The sequence below is a fragment of the Poromitra crassiceps genome (genome assembly GCF_964638095.1).
Source record: "Poromitra crassiceps genome assembly, chromosome: 21".
NCBI lineage: Eukaryota > Metazoa > Chordata > Actinopteri > Beryciformes > Melamphaidae > Poromitra > Poromitra crassiceps.
In genome coordinates, this window is record NC_139638.1 from 14,681,300 (window position 1) to 14,701,751 (window position 20,452).

The 20,452-nt window shown below is 44.3% G+C and overlaps 3 protein-coding genes across 3 annotated transcripts; all 3 read right to left on the minus strand.

The window, feature by feature from the left end:
- Nucleotides 1-669: 669 nt before the first annotated feature.
- LOC310795274 (betaine--homocysteine S-methyltransferase 1-like) lies at nucleotides 670-4,870 on the minus strand (the record flags this gene model as incomplete). Its single annotated transcript, XM_083657331.1, has 8 exons — nucleotides 670-850; nucleotides 957-1,185; nucleotides 1,293-1,475; nucleotides 1,729-1,876; nucleotides 1,957-2,148; nucleotides 3,600-3,712; nucleotides 3,844-3,976; nucleotides 4,847-4,870. The coding sequence occupies 8 exons, from the start codon at nucleotides 4,868-4,870 to the stop codon at nucleotides 670-672; spliced, it is 1,203 nt and encodes a 400-aa protein (XP_083513457.1).
- Nucleotides 4,871-8,411: 3,541 nt separating this feature from the next.
- On the minus strand, nucleotides 8,412-11,059 carry hwa (huluwa; the record flags this gene model as incomplete). The annotated part of the gene is made up of 3 exons (XM_083657332.1): nucleotides 8,412-8,578; nucleotides 8,895-9,114; nucleotides 10,481-11,059. The coding sequence occupies 3 exons, from the start codon at nucleotides 11,057-11,059 to the stop codon at nucleotides 8,412-8,414; spliced, it is 966 nt and encodes a 321-aa protein (XP_083513458.1).
- Nucleotides 11,060-12,333: 1,274 nt separating this feature from the next.
- LOC310795841 (dnaJ homolog subfamily B member 5) lies at nucleotides 12,334-16,028 on the minus strand (the record flags this gene model as incomplete). Its single annotated transcript, XM_083657927.1, has 4 exons — nucleotides 12,334-12,567; nucleotides 13,789-14,351; nucleotides 14,703-14,961; nucleotides 15,921-16,028. The coding sequence occupies 4 exons, from the start codon at nucleotides 16,026-16,028 to the stop codon at nucleotides 12,334-12,336; spliced, it is 1,164 nt and encodes a 387-aa protein (XP_083514053.1).
- Between the last annotated feature and the right edge of the window lie 4,424 nt (nucleotides 16,029-20,452).

A 20,452-nucleotide genomic window follows, 5' to 3' on the forward strand; every position in this document is an offset into this window, starting at 1 on the left:
ACACATGAAGTCTGGACTATGCCTGCCTGGTAAATCAGGTCCAGGTATTTCCTGGACTAACCCTTCCAGACATGAGGGATGTTGTTTCTAAACTGGACACTCATCATGAGGCTTGTTGGTGAACCACATGTAGATTTGGTGGAGTAGATTGAAATGTGGATATCATCTAAAAATGATCTTTTCAGAAGACCAATATATCCAATATGTTGACTGGCAAGCAACAAATCTAAATTACATCAATTTTGTTCCCAGAAAAAGAAAATTGTCGTAGAAAGACAGAACTAAATTAGCACTGTTTTACATTATTCTATATTTGGGGGGGGGGGGGGTATGTAAACTTAAGGTAATGTGTGCAAGTATGCCTTCTCACATGCTACCCCTGGGAATACACAATGAAAGTGATTGTCACTTATTTCCTTATCACCAGAATCACGCCTGGCATTCTGATTGATGCTAACCATCAAATCTTTTGGAACCACTGCTGCTTCTCATTTTGGGATGAAGCCCTTAAATTAGTTTACGTTTTGCAAAAATGACACACTCACTTTCATTGTGTATTAGGTATCTCCTACCCAGAGGCATGTTCTCCGCCCGTACCCAGGAGGAGCATTGTGTATTAGGTATCTCCTACCCAGAGGCATGTTCCCTGCCCATACCCAGGAGGAGTGCTCAGTGGCTGGACGTGGCCTTTGCAAAGTGCGCCTTCAGCTGAGCCTGGGTGGTGGCTTCCTTTTGCTGCATCAGGTCAGCATGGCCTTTGGTAATGCCCCATCCATCAGGGGTGGACATGGATGGGCAGTAGGGACGGCCAGATGCAGGCTTCATCTTCTCCCAGTAGTCACGACGGGCCCTAAAAGGGAGGAAGAACATTGAGGAGCCAAGTTAGTGTTTCGAAAAGCTTGAGATATTGCAAAGGTAAATGAAAGGACGGAGGTAAAAACAAGTTGTTTCTGTACCTAGCTCTGACCCATGGCTTGGTGTGCATCTCCAGGCCTTTACCCCAGGTGCCATGCTTCTCTGAGGCAGCAGGCAAGAAACCCCTCTCAGGTGCCAGCTCCTCAGACAGGGCGCGGATGTGATAGGGCTCAAATCCACAGCAGCCTCCGATGTAGCGAATGCCAGCATTGTAGGCCTCCCGGGCGTATCTCTGCATGTCCCACCTGGTCAGGGTCCTTGGCTCCAGACCTGTGGGAGGAGACACACAGGGAGGAGACACACATCATCCATCTTACAACTTCAACTTTGGGTAAAGGAAGAAAATGCCACAGGGGGTAGTGAGAGTGAAGACATACTGAAAGGGAACTCAGGCAGGTCAGTGAAGCCCTGGCAGGTGCAGTCAGGAGTGTGGTAGGCCAGTGGCTGCACCATGAAGTGAGCCTTCAGCCTGGCCTTCTCCACTCCCTCCTTCATCATCTTCACGGTCTTCACACAGGTCACGGGGTCAAAGTGGCAGTTAACTCCCACAATCTGAGCTCCTATAAGAGTCAATAATAAGCAATCTTGACCAGGGCTACTACGATTTGTTGACTCTCATGCAAAGTTAGGTGTTAACAGTTTTCCCCCATATTCAAAAGAAGATGGTGAAAAACATTGAAATATATTGTAAATACTGAAATAATGAGCAATCCCTTCGCTAAACATGTCAAACGAAATACAAAACTCCGAAACATGAATATCAACTGAAAATATGAACTATGGAAACAATATCAAAATTCTGAAGTGTCATACCAGCTCTGACAAGTCTGACCGCACAGTCCCCGGGGCTGACTCCATTCAGGTCTCCTTCAGGTCCAATACACAGAGTTGCGGCCACAGGCTTGTTGGTGGTCTTCAGAACCTGGACTGCCCACTCAGCTTCCTCAACATGCTCAAAGTACTGTGAACGAGCACATGAGCCTGGTCAACGTTAAGTGGATCATTTAGAAATCACATCAAGTCCTTGTGTTTGCTTCATACCTCTGCAATCAAGAAGTCCACGTTATTCTGGGCAAAGACATCCACCTGTTTCTTGAAGATGGCCTTCACCTCATTCTCGCTCTTGCAGCTGAGGTAAGCCGGGGTCTGGGAGACTCCTCCGGCCACCAGAGCATCACCCTCATTGGCCACCTCCCTGGCCAGGTTGCAAGCTGCTTGATTTATTTGCTGCCCCTAGAATTCAAAGAAATCATAGCCGTGAAGAATTACAAGCAAGATCATAGATCATAACACAGGTCACTTTGATCACAGATCAGCTGTGGTCACTCAGAGCAGGTCATAACACAGGTCACTCTGCTCACAGATCAGCTGTGGTCACTCAGAGCAGGTCATAACACAGGTCACTCTACTCACAGATCAGCTGTGGTCACTCAGAGCAGGTCATAACACAGGTCACTCTACTCACAGATCAGCTGTGGTCACTCAGAGCAGGTCATAACCAGGGTTGGGGAGTAACGGATTACATGTAACGCCGTTACGTAATCTGATTACAAAAAAACGGTAACTGTAATCTGTCACAGTACATTTTAAAATGTGTAATCTAGATTACAGTAACGGGGGTATAGTAACGACGTTACAGGCGGGATTACATTCGCCCTTGCCTCTTCATTCATTTTACAAAATAACAACAAGAAACGGTGTAGCCTGGTGCCAGTGACTGACTGTGACGAGGACGAGCGAGGCGGAGCAACAGCACTTTTACGTTCGCTCAGTGTTTAGACAGATCAAGCGCCTTCCACATGGATTCTACTGAAAATATCATTTTCAGTATAGGCGCTTCGCTTGTGTGTGGGGCTGTGTGTGGGGCTGTCAGCTACGAGCTGCAGCTGCCAGGCAGTGGCATTGAATGTATCCGCCTACCCGTGCTGCTGACAAACGCTGCTCTAGTCGGCATGGGGCGAGAGGTTTTTACTTTCACTTACGGCCACATTCCACTGAGTCCGACCGTGTTCGGTCCGTCTGCGCTGCGGTACGGCTTCAGAGCCGATACGTTTCCACTAATTGTGTCAACTCCCACCTACTCCGCTGCGTTGCGTGTCTACTCCGTCCCAGCACCGACGATCCGGAGCTCTCCGAAAAAGATATGCAAGGCTTCTATTTTTCACGGATGTCGGACAGTCGGAGCAAAGCTGCAGCAAGTTGGGCGCGTGGAGTCAACAGGGCAGAAGTGCTACAGCATTTCACTTCGTGTTTCAAGATTAAAGCAACAAGCTGCGTCTTCCACTCCACATCATGAAAAATACCCATAACGTAAATTAAAGTGGTCTTAAAAATAACTCTTGTTGTATTCTCCTTAACTTCATGTTGGTATAAACATTCTTATCTGGTTATCAATGGTAAAACATGCTTCATCTAGTTAAATAAGGGTTTTAGCCAGGACTCTTGACCAGGACTCCCTGGAAGAAGAGATCTTGTATCCCAATGGGACATTCCTGGATAAAAATAAAAATAAAGTAATCCAAAAGTAACTGAAAGTAATCCCTACTTTACTTTTAAATAGTGGTAATCGGATTACGTTACTAAGTACAATTTTTAACAAGTAACAAGTAACTTTAAGGGATTCCTATTTAAAAGTAACCTACCCAACCCTGGTCATAACACAGGTCAGAGGTCACTCTACTCACATTGAAGCGCAGAGCGTTGCCTCTGTTTTCCAGTTTATCATCGCTTCCATAGAAAGTAAAAGCCTGCATGACATTGGATCCGCCCCTGAGGAATTCCCGGTGCAGCTGGCGCACTGAAACGAGAAGATGGCTCATTCAGCAGTTGGACGTATTAAAACCACCAGATTTACAGGTTAGTTAGGAACCCACGATGAACAGCCGCTGTTATGCAACGTCTAGAAAAAGGTTGAGAGATAAGTGGTACCTGCATCACGATGCTCGGCCGCTGCCTCGGGGGTCCATGGTCCAGCTTTCACATAGCCTCTCTTCTCAAGGGCGAAGGTCAAGCCTCCGTCCCCGATGACGATCTCGCCTGCATCCAGACGCTGCAGGATGTTCTGAGGGACATTCAGCCGTGCAACAAGCAACTTATGAGTCACAAAGTATAGATATAGTATGTTGCAGCATGTGTGTGACCATTTCAATGTGCACAAACACAGATATGACCATAAAATCTGTGTGCTGTAGTCTTCAACGAACCATGCAAACATTGGATTTAGCATTAAATTGGATAGCCCTCATTCTGTGTGGTGTCTAAATTGTTCTATTGTTTTTGCTTATATTGTATGCTTTGTCCGGATTATTATAAATTGAGAATTTTGTTTTGTTGTTGTTTTTCAACCTGGACCCTATGTGAACAGAAATATTTGAAATGTATTGACCAAGATCGCTTCAGTTGGCAGCCGCTTTTCCCACATGCCTTGACTGCACTAAACAAGCTTGTTTATACGTACCACTCACAGGATCAGAGTATTCCAAAGGGGTAGCTTCCATACTGCTCACCTGGCATCATCCAAGTCTCCACAAGCCCTAAGATGCCAAGTTGACTTGAAAAGACATCATTTTACACCCTGTTTTTAGCTGAATTCTGCATTGTAGTCAGGTGCTGGAAGTAACTGCACCACCTGGCTACACAGTGTAGATTGATGCTAAAAAACAGATGTCTTTTCAAGTCAACTTGGCATCCAGGTTCCAGGTTTGGGAAAAAATCTTTAATATTGTTTTTTAATTTTTGAGAGACCGAGAATAAGCCCACTTTCCTGTCTCCTGTCTTTCCTGTTTCCTGTCTCTACAGACACATTCTTTTGTTGTTTTCCTTTTGTCTGTTTGTTCTTAATATGTGCAAACAAACAAACAAATACACAAATAAATAAGTAAGTAAATAAATAAATGTGCATAAAAAGTTATATTTCAGTATGCAGGCTTACCTTCTTTGCCCCAGCTGGTACCATGATTGTTGCAGAAGTAATTGGCTGATGCAGATTTCCTCTGAGTTTGAAGAGGGTTTGATGCAGGCATCCAAGCACTTAAATAATCCCCCAAAAGGGGCGTGGCTTCACTAAATGAAATGCCTGCTGTCTCACATCATATTTCGCCATCATCCATCAATGCAAGTTTGACACAGGACAACATATTGTGCATGAATACAGAAACGCACCCATGATGTCACGAGTCCAGCAATAGCTTGTAACATCTGATTCAGCGGTGATTTAACTGAATGGATACACTGAGGCAATAGAGAGAGCTCTACTGATACACATTTTATTTGTGAGAAATAGAATAAAGTAATCAATGGGAATTTATGAATTAGTTCTGCATTTAATACAAATAATTCGGCATAGGAGACGGTCCAACTTGAATTGTCAACTTGATTTGATTTGCCATCATTATTCTTAGGGAAGAAATCTGTTTATTTATAAACAGAATCTGTTTATTTAGGGACGCTCATAAATGCAGATGTCAAGCAATAGTCACAGATAGACAAGTTAAAATAATGATCTGAACGTGTGACCATGATGAACTGTATAGCCTACCGTATGTTAATATCTCATCTCTTAAGATTTGCTGATTCAGCTCTGGCAAATTTGTAGTCATAAAGCACCTGTGTGTGGTAATGGGTGGAAATGAGCATGCAGCCATAGCAGTGATGTACGGATGCTGAGAACGGCCGTTCTCGCAATTATTATTCTTTCTAATTCCATTATCTCGAGATCACAAGTTAATTATCTCATTATCTCGTCAAATCAACTGATTTAAGCTAAAAATGTCAGATCAAGGAGTACCCATTATTAATCAATGCATCAGGCTGTACTTCAATCAAGGTCTAACAGGCATAAATTGAATTGTGTATTTCTGTTTGAGTAGAGATAACATTCAGACCAGTCCTTAACGAGATCAATTAACCCATTAACTCAAGAAAACAAGCTTTGTTAATATCTCAAGATAACAAAATAATTTAATTGTGATCTTTAGATAACAGCATTTAAAAAAAATTGCAAGCACGACTTTTCTCGGCTTCTTGCAATTATGACATAACATGACATTGATCAGCGAAGAGTAATGGCTGCATGACGTCTAGACGTCTGTCTGTCTGTCTGATAGGATGGACATGATGTTTATCCATTCCAAACTAAAGAGGCCACCAGTGCATAAAATTACTGTCTCTCCCTTTAATCGCATTACATCTCCAACAGTGCAAAATGTGCAAAAATGTATCTTCATATGACCATCTGCTCCAGCCAATTTGGAAAATATTGAATGCTGCATTGGGTCCTTAGTGTGGAATGGACAGACGCTCTTTGGATGTACAGTGAGTAATGGCTGAATCAGAATTAGCTAAAGTTCAAATTGTCATTCCTCATGTTACCACAGGGGCAACAATACAATGAAAAAAGAGTGAGGGAGTTTAGTTAGGTCAGCTCAGCACAAAAAAAGAGAAGCAATAGGATACAAAAATATTTATAATATAATAGAGTAGAGCTGTATACATGTAAAGTGACATCTACAGTATACAAGTGACAAGTGTATTGCACAAGTGCACTTCAAGTGTATTGTATTGTTTCTAATGTATACATATTGTGTGTATTGCACAATGTTGTACAGAGGTATCAGTCCTGGTTGAATAGCACGGAATAGTGCATTTCTTTTTATCATCAGAATCGGTTGCTGCTGGGACGCAAGTGGGGGCTTGATCAACCCCGGCTGGGTGGCCTGGGTGTGGGTGTTTGGTGTTGTGAGGACCCCAGGGTGTGGGTGTTTGATGTCATGAGGACCCCAGGGTGTGGTGTCACTAAATGAAACGCCCGCTGTCTCGCATCATATTTTCCATCCATCAATGCCAGTTTGACACAGGACAACACATTGAGCCTGGATACAGCAACCTGATTGAACTGAATGAATGGATGAATGAATGAATGGATACACTGTGAGGCAATAGAGAGCTTTACTAAGCATTTTATTTATGAGAAATAGAATAAAGTAATTATGAATGCTTATGAATTTAGATAAGCATTTAATAGGACTACAGATAATTCGAGGAGGAGGATGGTCCAACTTGATTTTATTTGCCATCATTATTCTTAAGAAAATAAAATTCTGTGAGAATTAGATTATTTAGGCACGCTGGTGAACACAGATGTCAAGCATAGTCATGGATAGACAAGTTAAAAAATACTTCTCTGAAAAAGTAACCACGGTGAAGTATTAAATCATAATCCTGTGTGTGGTTATGGAGGGAATTAGCATAGCAGCCATAGCAGTGATGTGAGCAATTATGGAATGATATCATTACCTTTATCAGTGAAGAGTCACGGCTACATAGTAACTGCAAGACCAAACAAGACAGATGTCTGTCTGATAGGATGGACATTCCAAAGCTAACACACCAGTGCATGAAATGACTGTCTCTTCCTTTAATCACATGACATGCCCACTAGTGCAAACTGTGCAAAGTCTTCATCTGCTCCTGCCAATTTGAAAAATAATGAATGTTGCATTGAGCTCTTAGTGTGGAATGGACAGATGATCTTTGGATGTAGTTAACCGCTGAATCACAATTAGCCAATACATGGGAAGTCTTTATAAATATATTATTAAATAGAACAATAATCTGTTTAAATTGCGGATGGGATCATGTTAAAAACCATTGGACTCTTTAATGATATGCTCAAAGCTCACTTTAACCTCAGTGGAGTGTGCAGCTAAGCACCAAAATGTCCGTTTATTTCACCGCTTTTATAGATTCATTTGGATACTCATTATATTATTAGAATATAGATAGGAAGAATTTCTTGCTCTTTTCCTTAAAGTAAAACTGTCATAGTCATTCGAAAGCCACGCCCACCCCAGGGAAACCATGGTGGGGTGGATCTCTGATATATAAACTCCTCTCTTTTAACCAAAAATGCACATTACACACTAAATGTAATAGGGAGACACTTGGACACCTTTATGCAATAGAAGGGGTTTAAATAGCTCTTGCATTGAATATATGAGAATAAAAATAATATATATTTTTAATTGCAATGTTCAATATTTATTAGACAAAATGGTGAATCAGAACATTACAAGCAATTGTGAATGAATCTTGATGTGTAGGTTTAAGAATTTCAGAACAGGCTGACCAGCCCTAATAATGTGCCCTATAATGAATATAACATGAACATAATAGTGAATAATTTAACATAAACATAACAGTGAATATAACATATTAACCTAAGTGTGAATATAATATGACACATGGTAAATACCTGACCATTTGAACGAGTTCAGTGACAGGGTGCATGCTTTACGCCAACAAAAAGTGTGTCGATTTAAAATAGTGCAACGTTTTTGTTGTTATGAGTAAGACAAACATAATCTGTGCAAAACTGTGCATGTGTACTTTCATTTAAAAAAATCATAAAATAATATAGATACATTTGTGATCCTCTTTAAATTAAATAAATATAACATGTAAAATCATTACATTAAGATTAAAACAGTAATCCCATGTTACACCCAGTACTGCTTAGTGTGCATGGCAGGTCTGTGGTGTTTGTGCTTGGGCAGGTTGTTCTGCCTGACATAACATGGGTCGTAATAATCCCACTCCAGGGCTGAAGCCAGCACACCGTGGGACAGACCGTCACTGTCTGCTGACAAAATCCGCAGGGACACACCTGAGAAGAAATGGGCATTCCTGACATATCGCGTTAACAAGCTTGAAAATGGCGTTCGAGAGGTCTCAGTGACCTTGACCTTTGACCACCAAAATCTAATCAGGCAAATTGGATGAAATTCCGTCAAGGCGTTCCTCAGATATCGATTTAACGAACATCGGACAGACGGGGGTGTGTACGTACGTACAAGTTTTGATTGGTTATTTATATCATTTCTCAAATTAAAATATTAGGTCACAACCTGTTACTGGGAAAAGTAGCTTTAACGAAGAACACATTATCACTCAACACTTTTAGGATGGAAACTGAAGCCTACCTGCACTGGCACCGAAGTCGCTGTCCAGGCCAGGACCCACTGTGGATGTATTGAGGCCGGAGGTCTCTGGAGGAGTTCTGGGATACTCTGGAGGGGTTCTGGGATACTCTGGAGGGGTTCTGGGATACTCACACTCCACATCTACCTTGTGGAATAGACGCTCTGCGGCGCCTCTCCTCACATCTGTCAGCAACTCCAAATTACTCCAACAAATAGGCCCCTTTGTTGTGAAAAACATCAGGCTGTTGGATTTATGCTTTATATTGAACATTGGATGTTAGGTGGATATTCATTACTTTAATACTCTACAGGTTGAATCATGAAATAAACAATTTTACATTTACTGTACTAAACATCTGGTTTTGGGTATGCGTAGTTCAGACTAGGCGGTCTGAGACCTCGTCGAGGTGTTTTTGTTTGGAACACTCCGCCGATTTTCAACCAGCTTTGTATCATTTAAAATTAGCAGTATATCAGAAAACTCTCAGTTTCGCAGGCATTCATTTAGTTTGACAGTTATTGAGAGTTGATTAAGTTGTGGACCAGTGATGTCATTTGTGCATGAATGACATCACTGGTCCACAACTTAACTCAAATCAACTCCAATAGCTGTTTTTCCTTTGAAAAATCCTCTGGCACACAGGAAGTGATGCGAGCGTTAGGAATGAGTCGTTCGAATGAGCACCTGCTTGCCTGACACAGCCAGTCTCCATCATCAGTATATAAATGGGAGCTAGGGCTCTGTCTGTCTGTTTCTCTGTCCCACTGATGACATCATCAGTGATGTCATAAATTCACTCACACATTGATAACATCATCAGTGATGTTATAAATTCGATGTCATCAGTGTTGATGTCATTAAGGCTCACAGGGGGAGACTGAGGAGGCTCACGAGAGGGACTGGGGGAGAGAGACTGAGGGAAGGGGGGGGAGGAGAGTGAGGGAGAGGAGAGGAGAGGAAGAGAGAGGGGGGAGAGACTGAGGAGGAGCGAGACTGAGGGAGACGCGCGCCAATAGGGCAGGCAAGGCCACACAGCAGCCGAGCTGTGGGCGAGTCCGCGCAGCGGCCGACCTGCGAATGTGAGCTGCAGGGCCAGCTCTGCGAGCTGCAGGATGGGCAAGTCCACGCAGCGGCCGAGGTAACGAGCCCGCTTTTATTTTTATTTTCAAGGTGACCTGTTTCCTAAAAAAAATAAAATAATCTAAATTATGGAATCTCAAATTGTTAATTAATGTTGGGGATGAGAATTTGGTTTGAGACCCTAGGTCACAGCTTATCCTACCAGCCTGCCTAGCCAGTCTAACAATAAGTAAGCAAATAAATAAATAAATAAATAGCCTATATAGGAAGGAGTCAAAGGTGAGGATACATTTGGTTTGAATCCTCCAAGGTGGGAAATACATTGTTGTAGGACTTCTCCATCCTCCTGTGGTCAAATAGAAATTATTCATTGGGGCTACTTTGACATGTTTAGTTTAGGCTACTTACTTCATAAGACAAACGAACATCCACAACCTAATAGCCAATCTTCAATATCAAGCCAGCTTCACCCGGCTGGTAGCCATACTCACGCCGCTCTACTGACCCTTGAGAAGGGATCGTTGACCGCGGGCGAGTTGTGCGGCACCCGGTTCTCCCTCTCCGCCTCCGAGGAGTCACTGCACTGCGGCAGGACAGGTGCGCTCTGACACCAGTCCACCGTGCTCTTGCTGTACATGCGTGACCTCCTGGGCGAGGTGAGGAGGATGCTGCTGGGCGCTCTCAGGGACCCTGAGCCGGTGCCGGTGGCTCCGTCTGGCCGCAGGAAGCGGATCCGCTGCTCCGCTGCTGCTGCCCGCTCTCTGGAAGACGCCCGGGATGAGGTGACCTGAGGCGGCAGCAGCATGGGTTCTGACAAAGACAGGTAGGCTCTCCTGCCGGCCTGGGCTGGGGCAAAGGCCACGTCGGAGACTCTGTCGACCCGGTGGAGGGTCGAATGCAACAGCATTTCCTCTGTGTCCTCAGGCGTCTTTCGGTTCCTCTTTGAAATGATAAAGTAGCCCAGGAACAGGCAGTTCAACAAGAGCAGAATCACCACAAACGGTATGAGCAAAAGGACTAGTAAGGTCAGATTGGTGACGGGGTAACCTTCAGTCAGATATGATGGAGTTTGTACTTGCGACATTTCATCCCAGAGGACATTAGAGTGATTTTGAGAGAAATGCTGATGTCAGCTGAGATTTCCAATTGTCTCTCTGTGCACAGGTGGTTTGAAGTGTCAATCAATTTGGACAACTCTTCTCAAGTTCTGTTTCAAACACGTTTGCATGTCGCCTTGCGGCTCAACTTTGCGCATTGTGTACAAAAGAGAATGTTTCCTTGCTACAATCACCTTCAGTTATTATTAGCCTACTGTCCGTGTTACAAAGTAATCCAACGATAGGAGAGAGAGAGAGACAGCTCAAAGGTAGGCTACTCATTCACTTGGCGGCCCATGAGTTACAGATCGCAGCTGGGGCTCATTATTTAGCTACAGTTTCCGACATTGTCCTAACCAATAGCCACCACTAGATGGCAGCAGGTAGCTGTGGTAGGCTTCTGGAGACATCATGGGCTAGGATGGGAGAATGTCTTGCTCTGAAGGGTTAATTCATGGTAGGTTTGCCCTTTTAGAAAGGTTTACTGAAGCCTTCTGTAACCTACCTCAACAAGTCTTTATATAGCTAAATAATAGCTGCAGTTTATCACAAGAAATGCATGGGGGACACACGTTCAAATTCATTTTTGTTCTTTATTGTTCATGCTTCCAACTATGTCTATATCAGTTCATAATACAACAACAGCTGGTTCATTGCAGAATATCTAGAAACATTTCAAATGATTCAATAGAACATTTGACAGATGCATCTCTCTTAGAGACAATGTTTATGCTTTTTGCACACAAAGTACATCTTTGTACACAAGTACATTTTGTTATTGTAATAAATCAATGTAAACCATCAGTCATATGAACACCATATAACTTTGAGTTATTTTGTCAAATAATTCTACCACTCAGGTGTAACAAGTCATACAGACTTTAATTGCAAACTGATATCCAGGTAGGCCCTATGGGTTTGCAAGTATAACAGTACAGCTAGCCCTTTCCTTCAAGAGAAAGGTTATTGAGTCACTGGATACCAAAGACTCCATTCGTCAGTTCTGAACACACTACTCCTGTGGCATTGTAGTTGTTGAGCATTATGCCTAAAGTGCATACAATTGTAGAAAAGCACCTCTCCATCAAAGTCCTGTCTAAACACTCACTCACTTCAGTGCTACTTGCCATTGTCCAAACACAATACGAGGTTGTGATTGGTTGTGATATTAGCACCTTGGGCAAGGCTGTGTGTTTGTGAATAGCTAACAACATACACACATGGTGAAGCTGTATCAATCTGTGGCCACTAGCAGACCCGGCTAGCACTTGGCCAGGCTGTGCTTGATGATCTCGCGGGACTGGGGTGGGATCCTGTCGGGGAAGAGCACCTGGAACTCCACCACCAGGTCGCCTCGCTGGGACGGGCTCTTGGGCAGAGGCAGACCCTCGCCCCTCAGGCGCCGCACAGCACCAGGTTTGATCACGTCACTGCAGGGTAGAGGCATCATCCGGTTGTCAAGTGTCGGGACGTTAACTGTGCATCCACACAGAGCCTGCAGAAGAAGAACACATAGAAAACAAAGAGGTTAGACCTGTTCTATTTCTTAAGAACAATTTACATCATGCTTTCTGAGCTCTGTTGTTATTATTATTATTATTACTACTACTATTAATATTATTATTATTATTATTAGCTACACTTTGAGAAAATAAACTAAATGCCTGGTGTCTTTTTAAATGGCATGTTACATAACAGATAAAACATGTGGAGCAGCTGTCTCCATAAAAAGCACAGCGATTATGCAATGAACCAGTGCCCTATATATTGCCTGTGTGTGGGAGTAAGTGCTTTGGAGAGTGAAGTCATCTATAGGAAGATGGAGGAGCTCATTGAAAGGCCCGTCTCTCTCTTGACTGCTATACCCAGCTCTCTTGACTGCTATACCCAGCTCTCTTGACTGCTATACCCAGCTAATCTGTGTGTGGGTTGCAGCAGTGAGAGCCAGAGCATCCCCGCTTGCCTTATAGAGGCAGAGGAGTCTGCAGCATAGTAGGAGAGAGGCAGAGGGAAGTGAGAGATGCGGGGGCAGTCAGTAGCAGAGCTAAATTTAGCTCCTGCTCTCTCTCTCTCTCTCTCTCTCACTCTCTCTCTCTCTCTCTCTCTCACTCTGCAGGAGCTGATAAAGGGAGGGAGGTGTTGGCAGGCTGCTGCTGCTGCTGCTGCTGTATTGTTATAGCAGGGGTCTGTCAGTGGGGTGGTGGGGGCTGGGGCTCAGAGCTAGTCATTGTTCTTAATATATTATTCATTTGGTGCATGGTTTCTATCTAAAGCCACAACAGACTCCTAACCCCCTATAGCCGGATACAGTCGATCTATTGTACTCCACAGCAGTGATTCTCAAATTTGATTTCTCAAATAAAGGACCCCAAATGTTTTACACATTAGGACCACAGACCCCCATTTCATGAGATTTTATCTCTCAGACCAAAATCTGGCAATATTTTCTACTGTTCGATCTGATTTTGTCCAGAATTCCATAAGCTACCATGACTACCTATCTAGTATTGTAGGTTGAGAGATAACAGTGAAATTATGGTCAAAATTGTGCTTCTTCTACATTCTACAATAATTGTTCTTGTAAATGAAATAATGAAGCTTAACAAATGATCAATTTGCTGGGGACCCCCTGGAACTCCCTCGACCCCTGGTGGTCCCCGGACACCACATTGAGAACCACTGCTCTACATCACAATGCTGAGACCCATAAACTCACCTCTTTGAGTGTGATCTTGGCTGTGTAGACGATGTTGGAGCCATTTCTCTTGTACTTGGCATGCTCCTCATCTTTGAGGACGAAGGTGACATCTGCCGGGGTGTTGTCGGGCGTCTCGTCCCCTTCCCTGGGAAAGGTGATCTTGGTCCCGGCCTTCCAGCCTTTCTTCACCACCACGTTCAGCACCTTGTCCTCCGACCGCAGGCTGCGGCCGTCGGGGTTGAGGCGGCTGCGGGTGATCTTCATCCGCTTGGTGCAGCCGTGGAGCACCTCGTCCAGGGTCACCGGCAGGTCGTGAAGCACCTCCACGCGCTGCAGACGCCGCCGGCCCCTCCGCAGCCCGTCGCCCTCGTGGCCGGGCACCCCACCCACGTGGCTGAAGGTGAAGCGGCTGAAGGGGTTGAAGAGGTCCTCCTCGCCATCGACGTCGGGCCCAAAAAAGATGTCAAAGCGCTCCGAGCCGTGGAAGAAGGAGGAGAAGGTGGCGTGGGCGTCTCCGTGGACGTTATTGCGATGCGTCTTGCCTTGGTTAGCCATGGACTTTCCACTGGCATTTTTTAGACCTGCAACACGGAAATATAGAAAGAGCATTGAGTTTAATGAGTACAATCATTGAAAGTCCTGCAGCGTATGTATCTCCGCTGATCTGACGCCTCATACTATTGTGCTGATGCACACTCACCCCTGCAGTTCTGCTCATGCATATTCAGCTCAAAATTATTGAAGGCTAAATTTAGATGTGGTATTTTGAAGTGTTGTTTTGGCAATGCATGCATAATGAATGAACCAGTCTATGCTGTAAATAGCCAGATGGCAAGTTCCATTGACTCATGTGAATTAATTCCCTTTTTTCTACTTGTACTTTTGAATAACAAAGAGTGTATAATTACAAAAGAAAATGTCTGCTTCTTTACCTTCTTCACCATACTGGTCATATATGCTTCTCTTCTTGGGATCGGTCAGGATCTCATAGGCTTCTGCGATCTCTTTGAAGCGGTCCTCTGCGTCGGCATCACTGTTCTTGTCTGGGTGAAACTTCAGAGCCATCTTCCTGTACGCCTTCTTGATCTCGTCCTCGTTGGAGTCCGAGGAGACTTCCAGGACCTTGTAGAAATCCTTGCCGGCGGGTTTGAGGGACAGACAGGGCGTCTCTTGCTCAGACTTGCTGCTCTCCTGCAGAAACAAACACGGGCGTGCATCAGATCATGAATATTCAACATGCATCAGATCATGAATATTCAAAAAGGTTGACAGAACACGGAGCCAGCCTGGTGCAGTATACGAGCTATGCGCACAGCAGAATGGACGGTGGACACAATGCAAATCAACCTTCAACTTTGTGACAGTTAACAATAGGCTATTTGTGATATGATATGATATTTGTGATATGCAGCAGAATGAGAATGTACAAATTACAAAACACTGCTTAGTCACTGTTGGAAGTCTGGAAGTAGGCCTATTATTCTGTAGGCTGCACATGCTACATGCTGTTAAATACTGGCTTATCATAAAACTAATCATGAATGGACTAATCATACGTCTGTGAAGTGAAATGGCAATTCTCTACAGTAGCCTACACAATAAGATGGCTGAACAGCTGATCTCCTGCTCATTTGCATCTGGCAGAATATAAAACGGATAGCAAAGTCACTCTTAGAAAAAACATGATAATCTCAGTGCAACGTGGCAAATCTATAGCGTTTTATAATGCACTGACACGACATGAGTGAGTAAAGGGGAAATCGTGTGAGCATAATCTGGAGTGGTGGTGGTGGAAAAGCCTCCCCTAACAACCTGCAAGCCTCCCCTAACAACCTGCAAGCCTCACCTAGCAACCGCCATTCTCTGCAGCGATTGGCTACATGGCTCAACATAGCAGTCTGCATTTGAAGGAACCCACAGCAACAGACTTGGCAACGCTACTCCGGAAATAATCAGCATATATGCGGCTAAGTAGGCCAGCGATGATTAAAGGCTATGTCCTACTGTAGTAGTATATACATGCTATGAATATTATTAGTTCCTAAAGAAAATCCACATACTAAAATAAAGCTGATCTGAAGCTTGAATCTGTATCTTTAACAAATTAACTAGCACATTGACAAGCTGGTATAAAGATTGCTTCAACTTACCGCTGATGAAAAGGACCCTGAGCCGTCACCCTTGTGCGTAACTCGCACTTTGCACTTGACATTGACATTTTTGTGCTTCACACCGAACTGCGTCCAGATGAGAACCATGGCTGTTTGCTTTGAGGCTACTGTGTCGCTGTCCGCTAGCGGTGGTGCTGAAATGCTCCAGTTCTGGATCCGTGCTCTCTCTCTCTCTCTCTCTGTGCTGCTCTGATAAATAGTGCCGCTTCAGGCAGGCAGGCAGCTCCTTTACTCCACTCTCCTCCCACGCAGCGTGACAGAGCTTTCCCCGCAGCCGCCCATCTCCTGACGCGCACAAGGGAATACCGTGCCCGCTAGAAAGAGATTGGCGCTCTGAGGATGATCACGCGGATGTGGCAGCCTCCCTCTCCATCTCGAGACTCGCTTCCGGAGTTCTCTAAGACACTAGTCACGACACGGCGGATTCTTCCCGGGAGAGGGAGGGAGGGAGGGAGGCAGAGAGAGAGAGAGAGAGAGAGAGAGAGAGAGAGAGAGAGAGAGAGAGGGGGGGGGGGGGCAGACATTGATGGAGATTGGAGGAGAGAGAGAGAGGGGAAAGAGTGATAAAAAGAGGGGGGCGAAAGAGTGAGGGAGAGACGGGGGGGGGGGGTTGAGGGAGAGTAGAGAGAGAGAGAGAGAGAGAGAGAGAGAGAGAGAGAGAGAGAGAGAGAGAGAGAGAGAGAGACCCGCTGGCTGCCCAGACAACCCACAGACAGCAATTTCCTCACCTGCTGATTGATGGAGCTGTCTCTTCAAGCACATTTGACTATTTACAATTTGAGCCTCGGCCTACGCATTTCAAACCAATTCATCGCTTTATTCTCAATATTTACATGGAAAAATTTGCATTTCGCCCCCAAACTGCCTAACTTTGGGCTATTTGAGAATATTACTCTCTAGACTTATGCCAGGAGGAGACGTGAAATGAAACAGCCATTATCCAACATGGAGAGACAGGTACTCTGGTTGTTTTTTAGGGATAGTTATGTTAGTTGTACCTGGTAGCTCTGGTGCTACACACACTGAATGCCAACCAATCCAGAGCCATCAAACTATATTGTGAAAGTGCCTGTGAGGTGAAATGAGGGGTGATCAACTCTCAAAACCTCGACTAAAATGTCAAAATTATTTTGGTCATTGGAGTTAAGAATTCCCAAAACAACCAGGTAACAATTGTGGTTTATAGAAGCATTCAGAGGAGCAGGCGGGGGCATGAAAAGCAGAGCCCAGCGGGAGGCCAGGAAGCGCAGAATGAGGAGGGCGCGCCGAGGAATGAACTCATGTAAGAGCTGGAGACATGAAACGAGCTAGACTAGCTCGTTACATGAAATGAGCTAGACTAGCTCGTTACATGAAGCGAGCTAGTCTAGCGAGCTAGACTAGCTCGTTTTTCATGTCTCCAGCTAGAGCAACTGAATCTGCCAGATTGATTTCCACTACATAGCCGCCGTGACCCATTTTGACTTGTTGCTAGCTTAAAGCTAATGTACTTTATCTTTTCATTTTTAAACAAAACCAGTAGCCTCAGCTACAGTTACACCAAACAGAGCCATGATTAGAAGGGGAGCAGTGTCTCACACACACAGAGAGAGAGAGAGAGAGAGAGAGAGAGAGAGAGAGAGAGAGGAGAGAGAGAGAGAGGAGAGAGGGGGGGCGTCAAACATGCTTTAATACAATGTGGGAGCAGTGTAGTGGCCTAGATTTCATTTGGATCTGGGAAACTCCTCTTTCTCAATAAAACCTGTGATGTAAAATAAATAACGATCTGAAACTGCACATGGGCATTGATGAATGTCTGGGTACAGACATACAGTGTCACTCGAGCAATTGTGATGTCATCAGTGATGATGTCATTCAGTGATGATGTTATCAGTGAGTTATGTGATCAGTGATGTCACTCGGGCAATTGTGATGACATCCATGACGATGTCATCAGTCATGTCATAGATTACACTGTAATCGGTGTGACGGGCAACCTTGTGATGTCTTTGGTGATGATGATCGTGTGACATTATCAGCGACCTGGCCACTTTATTTCTCTCTTGGGAACATAATGCATTTGTTTATAACTTGGTCGCAAATTGCCACTTCCTACTAGGAAAAATCGAATAAAACGCTGCATGAACTCAGAGTTCCTTCCTACTCACAAACTTGGGTATGATTTCTCAAGCAACCTGGCCACTTTCTTTCTTGGCGGCATACAGACATAGGGACAGACCCTCTTATACTGTAGATGCCTCGGCCCCTAGTGGCCACACCATCAAAACAAAATGCCTCCATACTGCTCACCTGACGTAATCCAAGTCTCCAGAAGCCCAGAGATGCCAGGTTGTCTTGAAAATACTTGAAAAGTCATATGCTCCAAGAACATCAGGGCTGCTAGCTATAGTATCCTGCTACAGTGAAGATTTCAGATAAAAACGGTGTAAATTACATATTTTCAAGTCAACTTGGTATCTCAGGGCTTCTGGAGACGTGGACTAAGCCAGGTGAGCATGAAGGAGGCATTTTATGTTGTTTTCTATATGTTTGAAAGTTGGTCCACTTCAATTGTTAAGGAGAATTCTGCAACAGTGTTTTGCTGTAGATGTTTTGTGGAATAAAAAATATCACCCCGTCTTTCCATCGGCATGCGGGTGAGAAGATAATGACTGAATATTCATCTTTGGGTGAACTTATCCTTTAAGTCATGTGCAGTTATTTATTTGTATATATTTATATTTGCAGATGATGTTACACCTATACGAGATGATGGAGCAGGTTGTCTCAGCAGCAGCAGCTGTGGATCTGTGATTAGTGTCACACAGAGCAGACATACATGGCAATGCTTCCTCCCCTGCAGCCAATGGGGGCGCAGAGCTTCCAGTGGATTCTCCACCCATGTGACAGGAAACGGCAGACAAATTTGGTGTGAACGTGCGGAGCCCGGAGCGTCACGCTCTGAGCATGCTCAGAGCGCAGCGCCGCATGCTATTCACAGCTTGTCCCGGATAGAGTGAATCAGAATAGCTTCTTTCACACTGTTCATTCTCCCTGCCCACGGGAACAGCCTGACTGAATGTGTGCTGGGCCCTGTGCTCTCTCTCGCTCGCGCTCTCTCTCTCTCTCACACACACACACACGAACACACACACATGAACACACACACACACACACACACACACACACACACACACACGAACACACACGAACACACACTTTGTTTAAACTATCCCCTCGTCTCAACCACTTCTGCCTTTTAATATCATGTATAATATATACACTATTTTAAAGACACTTTTCAGATGATACTCCTGAATGATGCTTGTTATCTTGTTCTGTTACTGTGTAATAAATACGGTGGCTGAGAGAAGTCAACACACTGCAACCTACTGTAAGGAAACACAAGTGTAAGACAAAACACAAGCAAATTAAGAAAATATCTTTCAACAATTTGACAACACTTGCGCTGCAAATACACACAACACAACACAACACAACACAACACAACACAACACAACACAACACAACCATTCTATTCTATTATTGTATAACTAATCTATAAGTTTCCCTCTCTCGGCCACCATAGTGCTAGCTTTCTTTTTCATGATCTTGACCTGTATTTAAACATATTACTTATAAAGCACTTGACATTGGGTTACCTAAAGAATATATAAGGTGTCTGGTCAACATTTGATTTGTTTTGATACATCGGACGAACAGATGGTACACAAACTCATGCTTGTGTGTGTGTGTGTGTGTGTCTGTGTGTGTGTGTGTGTGTGTGTGTGTGTGTGTGTTTAGTCACAGGTTCGGCTCACACAGCAGTAGGTGCTGCCTGCAGGAGTGTTAAGAAGGTGAATCAGTGCTGTCAGCAGCACACAGCAGTGACACCAACCTCATCTCACAGCATCACTCTGCCATCACATCATCCTGTCACCTGATCCTGCAGCATCACTCTGCCATCACATCATCCTGTCACCTGATCCTGCAGCATCACTCTGCCATCACATCATCCTGTCACCTGATCCTGCAGCATCACTCTGCCATCACATCATCCTGTCACCTGATCCTGCAGCATCACTCTGCCATCACATCATCCTGTCACCTGATCCTGCAGCATCACTCTGCCATCACATCATCCTGTCACCTGATCCTGTGGAGGAGTCAAAGCTGCCATCAAGCCAGAGAGAACATATTTTGGAGCAAAGTTTTCCCTCTAATAATGTCACAAGAATACTAAGTAGTAATAATGTCACAAGAATACTAAGTAGTAATAATGTCACAAGAATACTAAGTAGTAATAATTTCACAAGAAGTTGGGCAAAAATGAATGCAAGGTCAATGGGGTCACGGTCCTGTCTGTACAAGCTGTGTGTGTGTGTGTGTGTGTGTGTGTGTGTAGATGGAATTTTAGTTTAACTTTCCAGAGCTACTATGAGGAACAGCGTGGAGTGTGCTGAGAAAGAACTCTACCAATCGACATCATCATTGGTAAGTAGCAAATAGGTCCATAGTTTAAAAAAGTGAAC